This window comes from Parasteatoda tepidariorum, chromosome 6 (assembly GCF_982258835.1).
Source record: "Parasteatoda tepidariorum strain Cologne lab strain chromosome 6, Ptep-v5.0, whole genome shotgun sequence".
Lineage (NCBI taxonomy): Eukaryota > Metazoa > Arthropoda > Arachnida > Araneae > Theridiidae > Parasteatoda > Parasteatoda tepidariorum.
The window spans coordinates 62,712,126-62,732,415 of NC_141760.1; the positions used below are offsets into that span (position 1 = coordinate 62,712,126).

The 20,290-nt window shown below is 29.4% G+C and overlaps 1 protein-coding gene across 1 annotated transcript in view; it reads left to right on the forward strand.

Moving 5' to 3' along the window:
• LOC107457170 (cell adhesion molecule Dscam1-like) overlaps window positions 1-11,366 on the forward strand; it is a 269,534-nt gene extending 258,168 nt beyond the window's left edge. Inside the window, exons 23-27 of the mRNA XM_087165950.1 lie at window positions 745-829; window positions 2,839-2,865; window positions 4,538-4,651; window positions 6,263-6,341; window positions 10,983-11,366. Coding sequence (XP_087022076.1) covers window positions 745-829; window positions 2,839-2,865; window positions 4,538-4,651; window positions 6,263-6,315 — 279 coding nt within the window. The 3' untranslated portion in view covers window positions 6,316-6,341; window positions 10,983-11,366. The remainder of the gene's footprint in view (window positions 1-744; window positions 830-2,838; window positions 2,866-4,537; window positions 4,652-6,262; window positions 6,342-10,982) is intronic.
• The last annotated feature ends 8,924 nt before the right edge of the window (window positions 11,367-20,290 follow it).

Sequence of the window (20,290 nt, forward strand, 5' to 3'; positions counted from 1 at the left end):
CTTACACGGCGACAAAAAAAGCCTCATTACTTATTCTACATCTTAATACTTATTCTACATCTTAATTCTGTATTCTACATCTTAATACTTACGTGAAAGTCTCTAAAAATATTTGTCTATCAGGAGAAATTTATATTCTATATCCTAATACCTACGTGAAAATCCATAAACTACTTCTCCTTCACGAAGAATTTACATTCTACATCTTAATACCTATGTGAAAATCCCTGAAAATCAGTCCATTTCACAAGGAATTTATATTCTACATCGTAATACTTAGTCGAAAGTACCTAACAACCTTTGTTTATACTGTTATGTATAGTATATTGTTAGTCGAGAATAATGCATTTGTTTGTGTGGTTCTGAGTTGTCAATGTGTACCCTGTTCTTCTTATAAGTTTTTTTACTCAAATTTTAAATCATTTTGCATGATAATCAATAGATCATTAAAAAGTCATTGTTGATAGAGTTCATTTATATTAAACTATACATTATTAAAACTAAGAAAACTGATGCCAATATTAAATTACACCATTCCTTAATGATCTCACAGATTAGACAACTATTTTTAGTTATACACATTGCAATTTTATAAACTATGTTACAGCATGATACTTTTTTTAAAAAAATTTAACTCAACATTTACTTACGTCAAATTTAAAAAATTAATTCTTGATATTTAATTTTCAAATAGAGTAATTTTATGTCATTAAATAATAATATGGATCATTTTTTTCTGTACAGGCAGCAATGGAAGAACCATTGTATGCAACTGTAAAAAGAACCCCTCGTCCACCTAGATCAGATTTCCATGTGTATCATTATCCTGGTAAGTCATATTTTAATACATGAAAACTAAGTAATTCCTAAAACTTTTAAGGTAAATTCCTATAAAATGTAGTCTCTTAAGTACAATTTAACTTTTGGAGTTTATAAGTAAAAAGTAATTAAGACTAATGTTCATTAAGGGATATAGTGTTGTTTGCTAATATTACATTATCCTAAAACATTCTACCTGATTTTAAAACCGAACACTATCTGTATCAAAATTGTACAAGTGTTTATGCTGGGACTTTTTAATCAGTTAAACATTGGCATGGCTATGAGTACTTAATATTTAACGCAAACCTTTTCTGTTTTTTAAACAAATTCTTACGGTAAATAATAAATTCATGGTAGGAAGTTATGACACTTTTAGAGATTATTTTTTCCGTAAATTATCAAGATTTCTTTTCAGCAAGGACGTTTTAAAAATATACATTGGGTTCAAGGGCACCATTCTATTGATAGATATATTGTTCTCAGCATAGTGGTATAACAAATATTTATTGAATTATTTGCCTATTACATTGTTAGAAATTTCTTTGAAAAATGGTTGAATAACAATTTGTTTAATTGTTATTTTACTATATTCAAAAGTGAAATTGCATATAACCATAAATAAGATGGTATTCAGACTATTAACTGTGAGGAAAACCGTTATTTAACTGCTTTCACCTAATACGGTTAAGCAACTTTTATCTCCCGAACTAAGTCCACCTAATGGAGCCACTTAAGTTTCTAGTACTTACGTACAAATTGCTGAGATTTCTAATCTGACAATCTAATGACCGACAGAACGTAAGTTCGAGTCCCAGCATTGACACCACAATTTTTTTCTGTTAATAAACCATAACCTATCTCCAATGCCCATTACCCAGCAAAAACCCTAACTCATACGCCCAGCTACATCTCTTTTTTCAATTTTAAAACCATGCTAACTGTAAGTGGCGAATTAGAATAGTTTTTTATTCATGGCTTTTTAACTATACTAGTTGTAAACGGTCTCCAAACCACAAAGGTAAAAAAATTTCTTTACCGTAAACTTTACAGTTAATCGGATGTACAGCCTGCTACCGTTTGTTTTGCCATGATATTAGAATGAAAATTCTAACAGTGTATATTAATCGGCAAATTTAACCTAGCAGGCAAAATAACTTGGCCGTCATTGGACCAATATTCACGAATCTTCGCTAAATAAGAGTGCAAAAGGCAGTTCTTTTTCTGATTTTGGTTCTAGACAGAATTATTAGATTTATTCGATATTTTTAATTCCTTATTTAGCCAATATAGGCCCTATATAGATTATTCTAAAAACAAAATTGAAAAATCTTGACTTGCCAATATTGATCCCTCGGTGCATGTTCTTATAGAACCCGTATTGAGCCAATTTTGAGCCCAACTGGGGCCAAGGTAAAATTGTGGCTAGGGAAGTTTTTCAATTTAAATTTCATTCTTGGGAATGCATATCAGACACAGATACAGCATGATGTCATTATTCTGCAAGTAGTTGTCCTTGATTTGAGTTGTTAAAACATGTGAGATCTGGTTTTTGTTTGGACCATATGAAATCTGAAATTTGAGTATTAAAAATTATACATTCTGTGAAGAAAAATAATTGTAATTAATTACCCTTTCTTGTTGTTACATCAAAAATGCGTGTTCTTAAACGTCTAAAATGAAAGAAAATCTAACTTTATTCATTTTTAAATATTTAATAATATCGTAGGAGAATAATATGGTGGTTAACAGCTGTTTTCGAATCGGCTTGTATGAAAGCGTATTGACCATATACTAAATGAAGAGTGACCATTTTTTTATTATAATTGGGCATGGTTTAGTATGTTGTTTTTCGAAACCCTAATATATTGAAAACGTTTCATTTTAAGAAATGTTTCGTGTCTGCGAAACTTTAAAAACATTTTTGACGTAACACTCCAAATGTATGCATTCCAAAATTTTAGAATAGTATTAGTTTTTTTTAATTATTTTCTTATTGTCTTGGTTATTTTGTTTCAGGCGAAATGCCAGAATTTTTCATTCAAGGTAAGAACTTCGCACGCTATTTTTTTATCGAATGTGGTTTATTTGCATTTTCATAATTAGCATTTCAATTACCAATATGCGTCTTAATTGCCAATATTTATTTTTCAATTCAAAAAAAATCACATCTCAGCTAAATATTTTAATGAATTTAGTTAATTACAAATTAACTGTCAAAAAATTTAATTGTTTCATCGAAGTCAATACCTTCTTCGAAATAAAGAAAATCATGAAAATGAAGAGTGGTATCTTATCTTATCTCATTGCAACAATGTCATTGATGCAATAAGATTATATTTTTAGTTAAATAAATAGATCTTTAAGCATACGTTAAAAAACGTAACTTTTCCCTATTTTAAAATAATTGAAATATTTAAAGTGTGAACGTTGATGCATTTATTCCAAAATACTACTTCACAAAAACTTAAAAAACTTTATAAAAATATCTCAAGCGTAAATAAGTTGACTTATATTGTGTAATAAAAGTAAATCATTCGCATTCCGTTATGGACCAGAAGGAGCATAGAAGTTGAAGCTCCACAATTTCATGACTTACAACATGATTGCGGCAATGTGGACAGCACGACACTCACAGTGCCTTTACCTCCTAGATAAGCTGGTGCCCAAATATCTGAAGCTGAGTTGGCTTGAAATCACTACTTTTGGTCGAACTCCAATCTTTCACAATAGAATTGAGTGCCTTATCTACTGAGCTATCGAGGCTCTAAATTTAATAATATCAAATGGAAACTTTGCGCACTCTAACTTATTATTAACAAGTATATTTATTGCTTAATCTCTATTTTTAGTCACTTTTACATATTTAAAAACGTTTTTAATTTCAAATTCTTTATATTTATATATTTATATATAAAATTTAAAATCTAGAAATAAAAATTCTTTTTAATTTAAAGAAAAATGCTTTTCTATTTTATATAATAACATTTCTCAGAAAAATGTAACGTGTTAAGAAATAATTATGTACTTTATAACTTGCATTAACTATATTAAATATATTGAAGCAGATATTACATAATATTGTAATGAAATATGAGTAATATTACTTCATTTTGTAATATTTCTGTAATTATTAGACAGTAAACTACTTCATAACATAATAAGTTTAATGCATATTTAATCTTTTAATATAATGCATACATAAAAAACAGAGAACAGTTATTAATTCAAACTAAACCATTATCCTTTTTCTCTAATAAATGGATAATTTCAGTTTGGATATAATGATTTAATGGACTCCTCTTAACCTATTTGCCTATTTAAGCTAATTAAAATATTCTCTTACGCCTGACAATATTTTCAAAAACAAATAAAAACGTTCTGATCATTTCTGAGAATTTAGATTGTTGTTTGACATATGATATTTCTACCGTGATCGTTTTCTTTTTTGTTATTTCCAGCTAGTAAAGCATCGTGATTTTAATTTTCTACTTTTTTCATTCCCAGCTTGTAAAGCATCAAGATTGTAATTTTCTATTTTTTTATTTCCAACTTGTAAAAGTATCAAAATTTTAATTTTAAATTTTTGTTCAATTTTTTAAATTTTTTTTTTCATTTCTAGCTCGTAAAACATCATGATTTTTATTTTCTATTTTCTTTTTAATTTCCAACTTGAAAAGAATCAAGATCTTAATTTTCTACTTTTTTTTATTTCCAGCTAGTAAAGCATCGTGCTTAGATGAAGTCGGGGCCTCATCAAGTAGCTTACTTTGGAAGGAATCGATAGATACAAAACTCAAGGACGATTATCAAAGCGATCAAATGCTGCAAGGTGAAATATTTTTGTCTGCTGTTGTTGTTAATAGTTTTATTTTTTTTTCTATGAGATAAAATGTTCCATAAAGTAAAATAAAGTTGACTATCCAGTATAAAGATATTTTTTAAAACATCAATTTTTTTAGTACAAAGCATTTCTAGTAAAAAATATGTCGTTTGAAAAAATATTATTGGTTTTAAATTGATTCCATACAGTAAGATTTTTTTCTTGCCTGAATGATCAATAATAGAAAAATGTTTTTTTTTTTCCTGAAAAAAGTATTTATTGTGTGTTGAAGCCAAAAACAAAACATCCATTACTTACACTTGTCCCCATAAAACTCACACGATGCGTCAAACGGGAAAAAAATCTATTTCCCATTTTTATGAAATAAAATTCCCCTTTTGGAAAAGAACAACTTTAATATATATTTATATACAAATAAATATAGAGTTTTATGTCAACTGTCAAAATATCGACTCTTTATCAAGTTTCAACAAAAATTGAAATGCACCATTGCTCGGTAAAATAAAAGTTCCTGAAATATTACGGTAAAAAATACTGGTACTCATAGTGCCAGTACTTTTTACCGTAAAATCCACCTTTTCCTTAAAAAATTTTATTGTAATTTTTACAGTAATATTTTCTGAATCTCTGTAATTCAATAAATAATATTGTAAAAATTATAATATAAGATTTTACTATGAAAATGGATTTTACGTCCTGAGTGCTTGAATTTCTTATCGTAATTTTTCAGGATTTTGTCTTACTGCGTAGATTTATTAATGCTAATTTATGTTACAATTGCATTAGGTTTTAGCATATCTTAAGTGGCCATTTAAGCCATGAATGAGTACCTTTAACTAGAGGTTATAAAGAGTATAGAATTTACTTTATTATTGCAATTGCTATTCAGATTACACCGTTTTATGTTTCAAAATTAAAATACTTTTTATCTTTCTTTTAGTCGTTACTTTTAATCTTTACTTTTAGTCTTTCGGTAATAATATATTTTAGCTTTAACCTAGATATCTATCCTAATAACCTGAATATCTTAGCAATTATTCTAAATATGTATTCTAATATTCTAAATGTCTTAACAACTATTTTAAATATTTTATCAACTTAGCAGCGAAATATCTAACTAATTTTTCGCTAATTAGTTAAAGAAAACCTGTTGTAACAACATTACGTAATTTCTCAATCTCAAATACTTTACAGAAAAGTAATATTTATTTTATATGATGTGAAACTGCAAAAAAGCACTGTTTATTTCAATCAATAATAGAATTTTCCATTAACAACTGAACTGAAAATTCCATTTCTTTCACTGGTATATATTGTTTAATAGAATGCTTTTTCAGGACTAAAAATTTTATATAAGAAAAGATAGAAACTAAAAATTTTAAATTTTTCTTTAATACCTCAAAGAATTGCGTTATTTTGATTTAAAAAAAAATATCGAAATTCAAGCAAATGTTCAAATTAGAACTTGTGAATTAAGTAAATACAGAACATGAATTTTTATAGTTGAATATCATTTAAGATTATAAACGGTTAAGCATATTTTGAACTAACCACGATTTACTTTCTCATTTAATTTTCATGATTGTTTATTTTGTGCAGATTGCAGTCACTCAGGTGGACAGAGAAAATCTTATCGATATTCTCAGAGGTGAAAAAGTACTTCGCTTCTTAAAGATCTGTAAGTATTTAATAAATCAAAAAATACGTGTGATATAAACTTCACAGTTTTAACAACGCAGAAATTTTCTAGCGTCATCGTATCTGAACAAATTTTTCCTACATGAGACATTTTCAAAATTGAAAGAAATATAGAATTTTTTTTTTTAAATTCAACGTTTGATTCATTAATTTCTGCTGCTGCAGAAATGCTTCTTGCTCATAAAATTTAAAACAGTATTAGAAAATAAGCCATTTTTAATTTTTTTTTATTTCTATAATTTAAATATAATTAGAAAAATTAGCAGTATAACAATTACAAGATAAAAAATGATGAAACTAGTCCTTAACTTAAAGCAATCTACGATACAATTGACTACTATGTGCATGGTAATAGAGTGGAAAAGCAATAGAGTGGAAGAGTAACAGAATGAAAAAGCAACAAATTGGTAAAAAGGGAAATTGCTAGTCAATTTCCTTGGATAGGTTCCATTGAAAAGCAGAAGTGCTTGCACAAAATTAACAGGCATAACTTTATGTTACCATTATAAAAAATAAATTAACAATAAAACCATAAATTTTAAACACATATGCTTGTAACAGTGGGTAAAAATAATAAAACATATTTACTTCACTATAGCTCCATTTTCTTAGAATATAGCAAATATGATGAGAATTTTCATAAGGGTTACCTTACATAAACTTAGAACACAAAGGGAGCTATGAGCCACATTTTTGCCAAAAAAAACAAAAATAATTTATTACAATAATTGGGCCGTAGTTTTGTTATCAGTTACATCATGAAAAAGCTACGCAAAATGGTCTGTCCCGACTTACATTTAGAGATTCTGAAAGTGAATGAGTTGGAAGATTATCCTTAACGTAATCGAAAGTCATCCAAAAGGGAAAATTTAACTATCTCGATTCATTTTAATACACTCCATAACAAAAAAATCGACGCACCAAGAAGGAGTTATCCGATTGAAACGAAAATTGGTGGATAGGAAGACAATGTGCAGAATAGTAAATGATTAAAATTTCAGAACAATTGAATAATTTATTGCAGAGTTACAGTAACAAGTTCAATAAGGTGTTGACCCGCCTCTAGCCTGGATACAAGCTGCCACACGGCGTGGCATAGACCGATAAAGCTCCCGGATGGTCTCTTGCGGTATTTCCTGCCAAATTCAACGCAATTGTCGAACGAGGTCATCAACATTCCGTGCCAGATGCAATCGCCTTCCCATCATATGCCAGACATGCTCGATGGGAGAGAGAGATCTGGTGATCTGGCAGGCCAAGGAAGAGTTTGACAAGCTTGCAGACAGTTCATAGCAACAAGTGCCGTATGTGGTCTGGTATTGCCTGCTGAAAAACCAGCCCAGGGCGTTGCAAAAGGAACGGTAGCAAAGCAGATCTTAGGATGTCGTCGACGTACCCCTGTGCAGTAAGTGTACCTCTAATGACGACCAAAGGGGTCCAGCTGTCAAAGGAAATGGCACCCCAGACCATAATGCCTTGCTGAGGGCTGGTGTGCCGTGCAATAGTGAAAGCAGGATCCCCCATCTGTCCTGTGCGTCTCCAAACACGTCTTCGATGATCGTCAGGACACAGTTGGAAGCGGGATTCGTCGCTAAAGACTATACGTCCCCAGTCGGCATCATTCCAGCCTGATCTGTTCAAAACATTCATGCATACGAAATTTCAAAGCAATCGGATGATTGCTTCTTGGAGTGTCGAATTTTTTGTTATGGAGTATATATGGCGCCATACAGACTGTAGGGAATTTTAGGGATTTTCTTAAGGAACATATTTTTATGAATTATGACTTATTCACTTCAAAAAATAATTTGTTAATTGGAATATTTACAATATATCTGGAACTTAGTTCATAGTATTATTAAATGAGTTTTATACACGGGAAACTTTGTTCTATCAGAGTTTTGTAAAAGTAAAAATTAAAAATAACTTTGAAACACTAGATAAAATACGATTCACTACGAAATGAAGAAAATTGTAATCGCCTTGCAGCGATCTCAGGTTACCCATTGGCGAAATGGTTGTTGTCTAATTTTGTTTAGGAAAGAAAATTTATTGTGTTTTTATCTTGGACATATATAATTGTTATTCCTGAACTGCTCGGTGCACAATTTCGTAGTCATATTTAAATGCAGCTTAGACACATTCTGTGTAAATTCTTTTGATGACTGAATAGACATTGAACAGCCAATCGAGATCAAAATTAGCATTTCGGATTGGTACAATAGTGTTTGATGGAGATCATAAGCTGTACCCGTTTCGCATTAACAAGCTCATACATGAAATATGATTTGAAAGCTAGTATTTTTTTTCAATTTTGCATGAATAGTAAACGAATCATTTATATTGCGTGGAAGACAATCTACAGTCTTGTGCAAGTCATTGGGACTTGCAACTGGTGATTAACACCCAGGTCTCGTGTTTGCATGAAAGGAGTTCAGAGAGTCACCATTCGCTCGTCGGTAGGGTTCAATTCTCTCAACCACTTTGGTACTTTTGTGTGCCACGGGCGTGCTTGTGTTTACGAAAGGAATCCTTTTGTTTTTCCGTTTGTGTGTAACGCTTAAGGTATTCCAGTCAACGTTCTTTGGCTTTGGCTTTTTCAGCCTCGTTAATTTTAGGCCTTGGCATCGTTTTTTTCTTGCTTCAACTCTAACTTTTGGTACCGTGTAAATCAATTTGAACAATCTTTATATGTGATACTCACCTGAATTAGCATTGAAAACTATCCATTTAAAACCGTAGGTTAGAATTTCTGATTCTTAAATAAGGCAATAAAAACGAAAATATCGTTCAAATGATGAAATTATCTTTCATTCGCAACTCAAAAAGTATTTTTGGGATCTCTCTGGTCCCATATCTCCAAAATAAACTCACCAACTTAATGCGTAACAAAATTAAAAGTGGAAAAAAAATTCTGAAAATATTATTAAACAGCAGCGGTTGCCATAGCAACACATGCGCACTGTTTACTTTTACTCTTGATTATTGTAGTTGAAAAGTGAGGACGCCATGAAATCCAAACCGAGACTCATTTTGCAAATGGGTAAAAAAAAGAATAGGGAAAAAATAAATTGCATTCATGCTAAAACAATATTTTATTCGTAAAACATTTCATAACGGTGATCTCGTTACGAAGGTTTTTTCCTCCCAGACAGAATTTTGTCCCGCGACTTTTTCAAATCAAACCAGAAATAATTTTTCTACAAATCTATTATTAAATACGTTCAATTTAAAAGTAGATTGTGATTAGTAAATTGGTGGCATTGAAAAGATAGTTGTTATATTAGTAAAAAATAATAATGCTTATCGTTCAATAATTGAACTAGTTTGCAATATACTAAGCATAAAGCTTCTCACACAGTGAAAATTTAAAAAAATAATAAAAAAGAATCTTAAAGATAGCAGAAAATGTTATGTAAAATATTTATATTCTGTTTTTAAATTTTAGTCACTTCTATAAGCATAAAAATACAATGTCTGCGCTTTTATAAAATATGCCTAATAAAACTACCCTGATTATGTTATTTTAAATTTTTGACATACATTTATTCAGCATGTATTGGATGATCAATGCAAGTTGGATAATCAATATTGGGTAATTGGATAATCAATAAGAAATCGGGTATAAACATGGGACTTTCGTTATTGCTATCAAGGTAAGAGATAAGTCATCAATATACTTAGAGGATGAGTGGAAATCTAAACTCAGGAATCTAATCGGAAAGGCAATATCCGAGAGAGAACTCCCTCCGTAAAATGTAGTTGCAAATATAGTGTTCACAAATAGATCTTTGCCTTTACATACATTGATAGATTTTTCATTCTAAAATTGCGGTAAAATAACCGGAAGCTGTCCTTCCTTCCTATTAACCGTAAATATTATGGTAAGTAACATTTTGTTTTACCTTTACGGTTCTGAAACCATTTACAACTAGCACGGTTTAAAAAGCGCGAAAGACAAATTTTACCGGACATAGGCGAAAGACTTTTCACTAGGTAATGGGCATTGGAGAGTGCAGGATACTGGAAACCCTTCTTGCGTTGAACGGAATGGTAGAATTGTTATTTAACCATTTTTTCCAAGAAATTTCTAACAGTGTATATGCTGTTAAAACACGAAAATTAGAACTGCAACACAACTCTATTTTTGAAAGAAAAACAGCGTTATTAAACTTAACAACGTTTTATTATTTTAAACATAACAACGTAAAGCAAAGAAAGAATTATACCATAGAACACAAACTGAAACTAAAACATAAATACAAACTGAAACTAAACATAAATAGTTAATATACAGTAACAGTTAACCTAGCTGATGCGTCAGAAACTACATCAGTGGCGTAACTAGATCACCCATCGTAACTATGTCGAAACTGGATCACTGTTTATTTTATAGTCGTTTTCAAAGAAATGATCTAGTTCATCGCTTTTAATTAAGGATCTAGTTCATCGCTGTCAACATATGCTACATTGCCAACATTACGTTCCAGAAACAATTCTGAATCAAAGTACATTCCTGCATTATTAAAAACATGCTCCCAAAATGTAAATGCGATACTTTGCGCCATCTAGAGTTTCTACTCTGAAAACCATGTTTTTATAATTATTTATTTTCTTTCAGTGAAAGTCACAAGGTATAAAGCCATGCTGCGGCTCATCTGTAATTAACAAAACTCACATGAACTTTACTTTCCAACCAAGAGAAGATGAAATTGGAATATTTAAATCTTCAAACGAAACAGAATTTTCAAAAGAATGTTCCGAACTGTTTCGAAAACAGGAGGATATTATTTTCTCCGGTTTGTGAGAAAAAAATCATAATTTGCATATTATTTAAAATTTCAGGTCATGCAATACGAAACATTGCTGCATGAAACAATATTTCACTTAATTAGGCAATTTCACTTAATTGGTATTAATATATTTTTATTATATTCATAACATATTATTTACCCAGGAAGTAAATTGTAAGAATAAATTTGTTTTCTTTTATTTATAACCTAACGAGCGTAAGACCAATATTTAAAAAAATCATCGAATATAATAAAAAATCGTCTATAAAGGTAAAATATTAAATTTAACTTTTAAAATAAAGTTTTTTACAGTAAATATTTTGAGAATTTAACAGAATCGTAGCATGAACTATAAAATGTTTATTTCTTAAGTAAATTTCGATTTATACACTGCATACGAAATAATGCAGAAGATTTCCAAAATCATTAATATCTACCTATTATTCATTCTATATCATATTTAAATGAATTTGAAATAATATAATATTAATTTGTTTTGTAAATATAATTGCAAATATGCCTAAAGCATTCTTACATTCAATCAGTTTTCATTTCTTCTGGAACACCAAGGGACATAAAAACTAGAAATGTTAGTTCAAAGAATTTTGCTTTGTTTCATTTTAAAAGAAGAAAATTAGGAAGAATAATTTTTAATGTAATCTTTAATAAAAAAATAATGTGTATAATAATAATAATAATCATATAATAATAATTCTTTCATACTGGTAATTTTTGCTTTGCCTATATTAACACAATATTCGAAAGCACTCCTTTTTTTTGATACAATCGAGTTAGCTGTTGACGAGATTATATCTTTTCATTATTTTGTTTTCCGGCTTTTAAATAAATTTTTTAAGTAGAAAGATTTTTGTAAAAGATTTTTAAAAATATCTTACTTTAAGAAGTTTTCTTCTCTTTTCATTAATCGTTATTATATTATTTTCCATCTTTTCCCAAAATTTTTAACTTATTATTCTTATACATCCAAACTTAAAAATTCATTATTTCTTTTTAAATTCATTATTTCTTTTGATACAACCTGAAAACAAAACAGTCACATTATTATCAGGAATTTTGGTGAATATAATTTAATTCCTGCTTTCTACGTTGCCAATCACTCGTCTAAATTTGTTAATTCAAGAAATGCAAAATGCATTGTTGAAGGTAACAAAACAATACGAGTAACAAAACAATAAAATTAACAAAACAATAAAAGTAACCAAACAATACTGATTTAATGAACTTTTTGTAATATACATAAAAAAAAACATCCAGTATTAGTTATAGAATTTTTAAAAAGCGATTTCTAACAATAAAAATATTAGTGAAATTTCTAAACGCAACAATACGAATATATTAGCTCTGGTTTAAATACGCTAATATGTTTCAGCGATAAAATATCACTTTAAAAAATAATAATTAAATAAAAATTGAACATATTAGTAAATTTTTCCCATTAAGGCAGTTTTATAACGAATTCGAACGGATAATGTAACAAATATATGATATTAGTTTATTTAAATTTTTCAAAAGTATAATAAAAGGCTTATAATACCTTTTTTTTTTCAATTTCTAGAAATCGAAGTGTTTTATAAGTGTTATTGAGAATTAGAATTTGGTTTGTATTATAAGGACAATTTTGATAATATATTTTTATAAAAAAATTTCACTTATTAAACATATTTCTCTGCTTTTGTTTTGCATATAAATAGCAAGACTAGCACTAATTAACAAAACACTAATTAACAAGAAAAAGACTGATCAACAAGAAAAACACTAATTAACATTAAAAACACTAATTAAAACGAAAAACACTAATTAACAAGAAAAACATTAATTAACTAAAAAATTATGAAAAACTAAGAAAACTAGATTTGTTATTTTTTTAGCCATTAAAGCATACCGCTTAGTATTTAATAATCTATATGTGCTTTTTTACGACAGTTCACATACAAATAAAATACACTGCTTGGTAAAAAAAAATATGTTGCACTATGTGAGTTTTCATACATGAGTTATAAAGACATAAACATAAAGTATACCCACATAATGCAAACGTAATCCTTATTATATCATTTCCAACATTATGGATATTTAGGTTTATTTATAGGATGTTACATAAAATATAATTCAGAATAAAAACAATAATATCTACCAATGAGTTAATGCAATAATTGACATTAATTTATGAACCGTTAGCGTGCTATTTTTAACCATGAAAAAAAAATACAACATAAAATTTTTTACTTATTTTAAGAAATGGATTATTAAGATTCAGGAAAATGTCATTGTTTTCTGAGAAGTGCTTCGAGTGTTTGAAGATGATATGGTATTTATATCTTCATGATATTTCTATCATGAAGATGCCTGATATTTCTATCTTTACTTATATAAGATTGGGAATTCAGTCAAAAACATTAGGGATGATAAAGAAAAATTATTATTTTATGAAGTACAACATAAAAATAAAAAAAGGACTATGAGTAAACGAGCACTCAGTCATCAGTAGTGACCAAACTCATTAGCCTTATTGACTATACGGAGAGCTAGCCCCTATATCATCCCGACATAAATTTTTTGTAATAGGTTTTAAATTCAAATATAAAAATGCACGTTAAGAAGGCAAACACTTTCAAGAAAGGTTTTCTTAAAATAAGGCAAAATTGTGTCAAAATAACTTCGAAACACGTACGAGTCAAATTTTAATGTATTCAAAATGAAACAGCCTATATCCATTTTTGAGCAAAATTAACAGTCTCTAAAATGATGTAGAGGAAGAAATGTTTGTTGGCTGCCGAGCCCAGGCCTTCCGTCTCTAACCACCATAGTTATACACTGCAGTTCGGGAAGAGATGGGAAGATTAATATAGTGGTCGCCACAATGACAAATCATGGCATACATTCCATTCACTTTAATATTTTTTTCACATGGAGGAAGAAATCTGATAAAATTACTGCACTTGTTTGGTAATAACTAATAATATTTCTGATTAAAAAAATTCAAGAAATTGATAATAAATTCAAAATATACAATATTTTTAACCATTCAGTTGGTAGTTTTTCCGCTTGTATGGTATTGATTTAGATAACCAGTTTTCGAAAACCAGTTCGAATATCACCGATACTAACCACCACAGTTCGGGGCGAGATACAGGTTGTCCCATTGACATATCATGACATACATTCCATTAACTTTAATTTTTTTTTAACATGGAGAAGAAAAAAACTGATAAAATTACTTCAATTCTATGGTTATAAAATTTCTGATTTATTTTTCATTTTATTTTTAAAAAATGCTAATAAATTCAAAATAAATAATATTCATACCATTCAGTTGGTAATTTTTCCACTTGTATGGTAATGATTTGGGTAACCAGTTTTTGAATATCAGTTCGAATATCACCGACTCTAGCCACCATAGTGAATTTTTGTTATATAATTTTGTATGTAATTTTGTTCAGTTTGGGGAGAGATGGGAAGCTTTATATAGTGGTCGCCACAATGACACATCATGGCATACATTCCATTCACTTTAAATTTTTTTACACGGAGAAAAAAATCTGATAAAATTACTACACTTGTATGGTAATAACATTTCAGATTAAAAAAAATTTTAAAAATTGCTAATAAAATCAAAATATACAATATTTAAACCATTAAGTTCGTAATTTTTCCGTTCGTATGGCAGCGATTTAGGTAACCAGATTTTATTCGTAAATAAAAATTTCCTAATTATGCTTCTTATCATAATTAAATTGTATATTTTTATCACATTTACTACCTAATAGCTTGGTAATAACACCTTATGTTATTGCTTATTTTATCAAAAAGTCGTTACCAAAGCACTTCGGTTAAAAGTACCGTACTTTCCGATGTTTCTACAGTGGCATAAAACAAGATAAAATAGAACATAAAATAAAAGAATTGTATATGAATTAATGAGTTTACAAGACCACGTTAGCCCAGTGCTTTAAGAATCGGATTCCGGTTCAGAAGGACCGGGGTTCAATCCGGTACATTTTATCACAATGTGGTAATTTTGTCCATACTTTTGCATATACTGTCCCTGCCTAAATTATTAACCAAAATATCACCGACAAATAATGAGCTTCTCTCTCATTATGAATTTTGCTCAAAAAAGAGTATATGCTGTTCCATTTCAAATACATAGGATTTTATAATTAGATTGTTGCTTAGGAACTATTTTGACACATTTTTACTAACTTTTGTGAAATCTTTCCTTGTATGAGTGAGTAAGCAGTTTTGATAAATATTTGTTAGTTTATGATTAGTCACAAATTGTGTGATCTCGGGACGAAATGACTGACAAAAAGAGATGAAATACAGATCTAAGATAGTTGATCGTAAAACCAATAAGAGTTTTATTCTTTAGAATCCTTAATCTACCGCAAAGATTATTAAACCGGTTAGTAAACATAAAAAAATGAAATGTTTTGATAGAACTTGCAATTTGTAAAAAAGAAAGACAGATCATTTCCCTTTAATTCAGTTAGAATAAAAGTAATGGTATTGAACAGAATTTTCCTCCCTTAACTACATTGTAAAAAGTGGATACTCCGAATTCACGAAATTTCTTCGTTTCTGATTAAACCATTTCATTTAAGGAGAAAATTGCTACCTTTATTTGTGTGAGGACGCGAATTTTATTTGGCTTGGAGTTGAAAGCGATTAACAAGATAAAATAGAACATAAAATAAAAGAATTGTATATGAATTAATGAGTTTACAAGACCACGTTATCCCAGTGCTTTGAGAATCGGATTCCGGTTCAGAAGGACCGGGGTTCAATCCGCGTTTCCGCTAAGACCCACCGAGTATATGCGATATCTGTGGTCCATCATTGACTGCATCCTGTATTATGGGTACAGGGCTCTGTAATAAATTTTCATCAAATTCAGATCTGTGTCAAAATTTTGGAACTGGCCTCACGAATCAGTGGTGCTGCCATCTATCAGTGAAATTCTGAGCTAAAACGTACTTTCACCTTGCTGTGATCTTTTATGGAACGAAAAGCGCACTTTCATGACTTAATTCGCAACAGCCAATGACTGGCGTGCTTATCTTGCCCATGTGTCATGGGAAACAACACGAGTTTTCAATCATTACCAGGATTCATTTGAATTTAAGATCAATTGGATTCAATTATATAAAAGCAATTGATTTTAAAAATGAAATAAAAATGTAGGAGAACACCCAAAAAAGAAATCTGAAAGAAAAGAAATCACCAGACTGGCAAAAATAACGAAGCATTTCCTTATATATCTACCATGAAACATTTACGAAAATCTGCCGTAGAATTTTCTAACAGTCAAAAATAAAAGCTTTATGTCTAAAAGTGAAAACTATGAAATGCTGTGTTGCTTTTTTTTTATCAAGGCAGTGTATAACACAATAAAAAATCAACATAATAGCTTATTAATATCTTATTTTTTATGCATTTTAATTATGAATTCGGTTAACTTAACAATTTGTACGCGTACTTTTTTTCTTCCGATTTTAAAAGTATATGGTAAACGCTTATACATTAAAGCTTCTACATGAATGGCCTTCAGAACTGAATGTTGATATATCAAGTATATAAATATGTATGTACACATAAAATATTGATATATTTGTTCAATGTAAATTTGCTTGGGACAGTGTTTGTTGTTTCACTGTTTATGTAAGAATTTTTAAAAAAAGCCAATGTGCCAACCGATTTAAAAAATACTTTGGTAAAGTGAATTTTTTCATAGTATAGATAATGTTGTAATTTTTGCCAAATATTTGCAAATTTGTAATCAGTTTTTCAAAATGTACTTGAAAGTTTATTGATGTTTCATCGTATGTTTGTTGACTTGTATATGTATTGTACTCATTTTGTTGAATAAATTATTTGAATAGAAATTTTTTACGATAATTATCGGTATTGTTGTTTTCAAACTGATCGGAGCGCTTTCAGTATCAGAAGAAAATAATGTTTTTTTTTAATCTTTATTTCAGGAAACATTTAAATTTTAATTTAAATACGCAGTTTCTTTTAAATTTCATTTTTTAAACACTTTTCAACGATCATTCTTAGAATTTTCATTCTAAAATTATGGTAAAATAGCCAGCCGCAGTTTGTCTATCCAATTTACCGTAAAGTTTACGGTAAAGAACACTTTTTACCTTCACGATTTTGAAATCGTTTACAACTACTGTTGTTAAAAAGTAGGAATAGAAAACTATACTGTTTTTATCCATTTACATCTAGTATACTTTCAAAACCATAATATTAACTAGAGTCATTCTCGGGATTCAAACCTGGGTTGCCTCATTGGACTGGGTTGTCTCTATTTCTTGAGCCATTCCAATCCAAATATAATATAAAAATATTTAAGAAAAGTAACCATGCAATAGGTGAAGATTATAAGGTTAAATAAAACTTCATACTCACCGGATGTCAAACTTTTTTGATTAAAATATTTTGCAAAATATATCTTGTAATGTTCAAGTTACAAATGTTTGCGAGTTAAACTTTTGTGAGTTATCTATAACAAATATATTGTTCAATAATTTTTGAATATATTACACAGCATCAAATCCACCTAAAATACTTTTCCGCCATAGAGTCTGGAATTGTCTATTGCAATGGAAACCAGAAAGAGTGCATTTCAGGAAAGAAGATTTCGATATTTCTTAGGAAGATTCGATTTGCCAGGGATCTGTGAAAGATTTCGATGCTTCTTCCACAGATCCCTGACAAAATGGGTCGAAAAAATATTTGCCTCCCACAGCAACTTGAAATAGCTTTACCTTGCAGCCATAGTTATCTTTAGTGCTCCAGATGGCAGGTGAGATTAATTCGTTACATAGACAGACTATGCATTATCCAAATGTTACTTTTACTATTCTATTTGCAGTTCCCCGTGCTCCTCTAAACTAAATATATAGTATAACAATACGCAATATTTTTTAAATGTAATTTGTTAACAAAAATTTATTCAACAATTATTATAAAATGTTCAAGCAGGGCTCGAAAAAACTCAAAAATTTTACCCGTCCCCGAAGACGGCTTGCCCAACAATGTACCCGTCCTCTTTTGAAACTAACCCGTCGCTTCTAAATAAATAAAAATATAATTTTCTCTTATTTATTACAAACATTTATATAAATTGCTCAATGAATTGGTAGTTACTAGGATTACAAATACTAGGATTGCATTATACAGTAATAAAAGGAATACTAGGTTACTAATAGGAACCTAGTATTTCTTTTATAAAATAATTTATTTTTTTTATGAAATAATTTAAATGACAAATGTCAAGTTATCTGGAATGTCAATTTATCCGAGGGTACTGCGTTTTTACAATGAATCAAATATGACGTTTGCCAGTTCCACAATCAAGCTAATGATTTACAGAGGTTTTTGCACAAAAATCTGAAAGGGGATTTCCATTTAGGTAGATGGTCATAGTTGCGTTTAACGCTTCTTGTTTAAGACCAGTACGTAATGTTTCCTTTTTTTTTTTTTTTTTGTATGTTCATAGTTGAAAAGTCCCTTTCAACCGCTGCAGTACGCGAGACAGAGAAAACATCAATTCCACCATGCGCAGTATGTTGCTGTATTTCTAGATTAGAGGGTCATTTTAGAAGTGAGGCGCTACACTCTTGTAAGATAACAAAAATTGAAAATTTATCAACAACATTAACGGGAAAATGGCCGTCAGCGCGGACGTCGGATTCGAGATATTCGTTGTCCGCGGAGAATTTTTGACCGCCGAGGACGGGCGGACGGGTGGTTTTTCGAGCCCTGTGTTCAAGTTATTTTTTTTCTCTTTAATTAAATATAATTATTTTTATATGTTATCATAAAGTTTTACTAACGCCATAAATTAGTTTTTTTAAATGTTTCTTTTACAATAATATTTAAAAGCATATTAAAAAGTTTTCTGAAATTACTTAGCGGCATTATTTACAATATACAAAAACAAACAAAAGATCAGTGATTAAAATTATGAAATAAACTTTTTATCATTCAAGACTATACAAATTTTTAAAGTACTTCCGATTCCGATTCCCCTTTGGAATTTCCTAAGTATCTCAGTACATCAATAGGACTTGTCAAGACCTATCAGCATTTAAACCACATTTATTAAATAAGGACACAAGAACACACTCAACAATTCAAATTGATTCACAATTTCTGAAAATTATTCGCTGAGACACGAATATAAAATATGTTATGAAATCCATAAAGCAAGTTATGCAGATACATTGTCTTTCATGCAAATGGAAACTCGAATGTACAAAAAGTAAAATTTTTCTTTTGCATGCATTTGATAAATTTTGCATCTAAAATTCAGCTTTCAAGATGTTTGTATCCTAGAAACTTTTTCCATTTTCTTTCGTAAGAAAAAGCAATTTTGCATACATTATTTTCATACATTTTTCCTCTGCACGTTCTGTTAAGAGTACTCTTTGAATATTTTATGCGCCCGTACTGAAGTTTATTTCTAACTTTCTTTTAAATCAAAGCTCTATAATTCATTGAATTAAACGCATGATTTAAGAAAAAAAATGAGAATATGCCGAATTCTCTATAATCACAACTTTTATCTTTAGAATGTCTTCTAGAATATCTCTAGAATTTTTGTTACATTGAAATTGGAATAATTTGTATAATAGGGTTTGAAAATAAATATTTAAGCAAAGATGAAAAGAAAACGTTATCCAAACTTGAAGAAACATTAAGAAGAAAGGCTGGTTTAAAAGCATCAAAATATTTTTAATTACAGAAGTAAGCTAAGAAATGATGAAAGGCGACTGTAAAAACATTTCAAGTTTCGACATACAATCAAACCAGTTTTTATTTTTCAAATCTCTCCTTCCTCAATAGCGAACTGTCAAATTATGACAGCATTTCCGTCTTTTGATTCGACCAATACAGTGTAAGTTTCATACTAAAGGACTCGAAAAATATATCTTAAGGGTACTGGTTACTTAACATCTAGAAGTTCAAAACATCCAATTTTCTAGCAAAAATTAGATGACATGGTTATCTCTATTAGAACATGTACTTTTTACTAACCAGTGCTATTTTAATTATTACTTTCTTCGTTTATCACAGGATAAGTCCATGCAAAAAACACTTT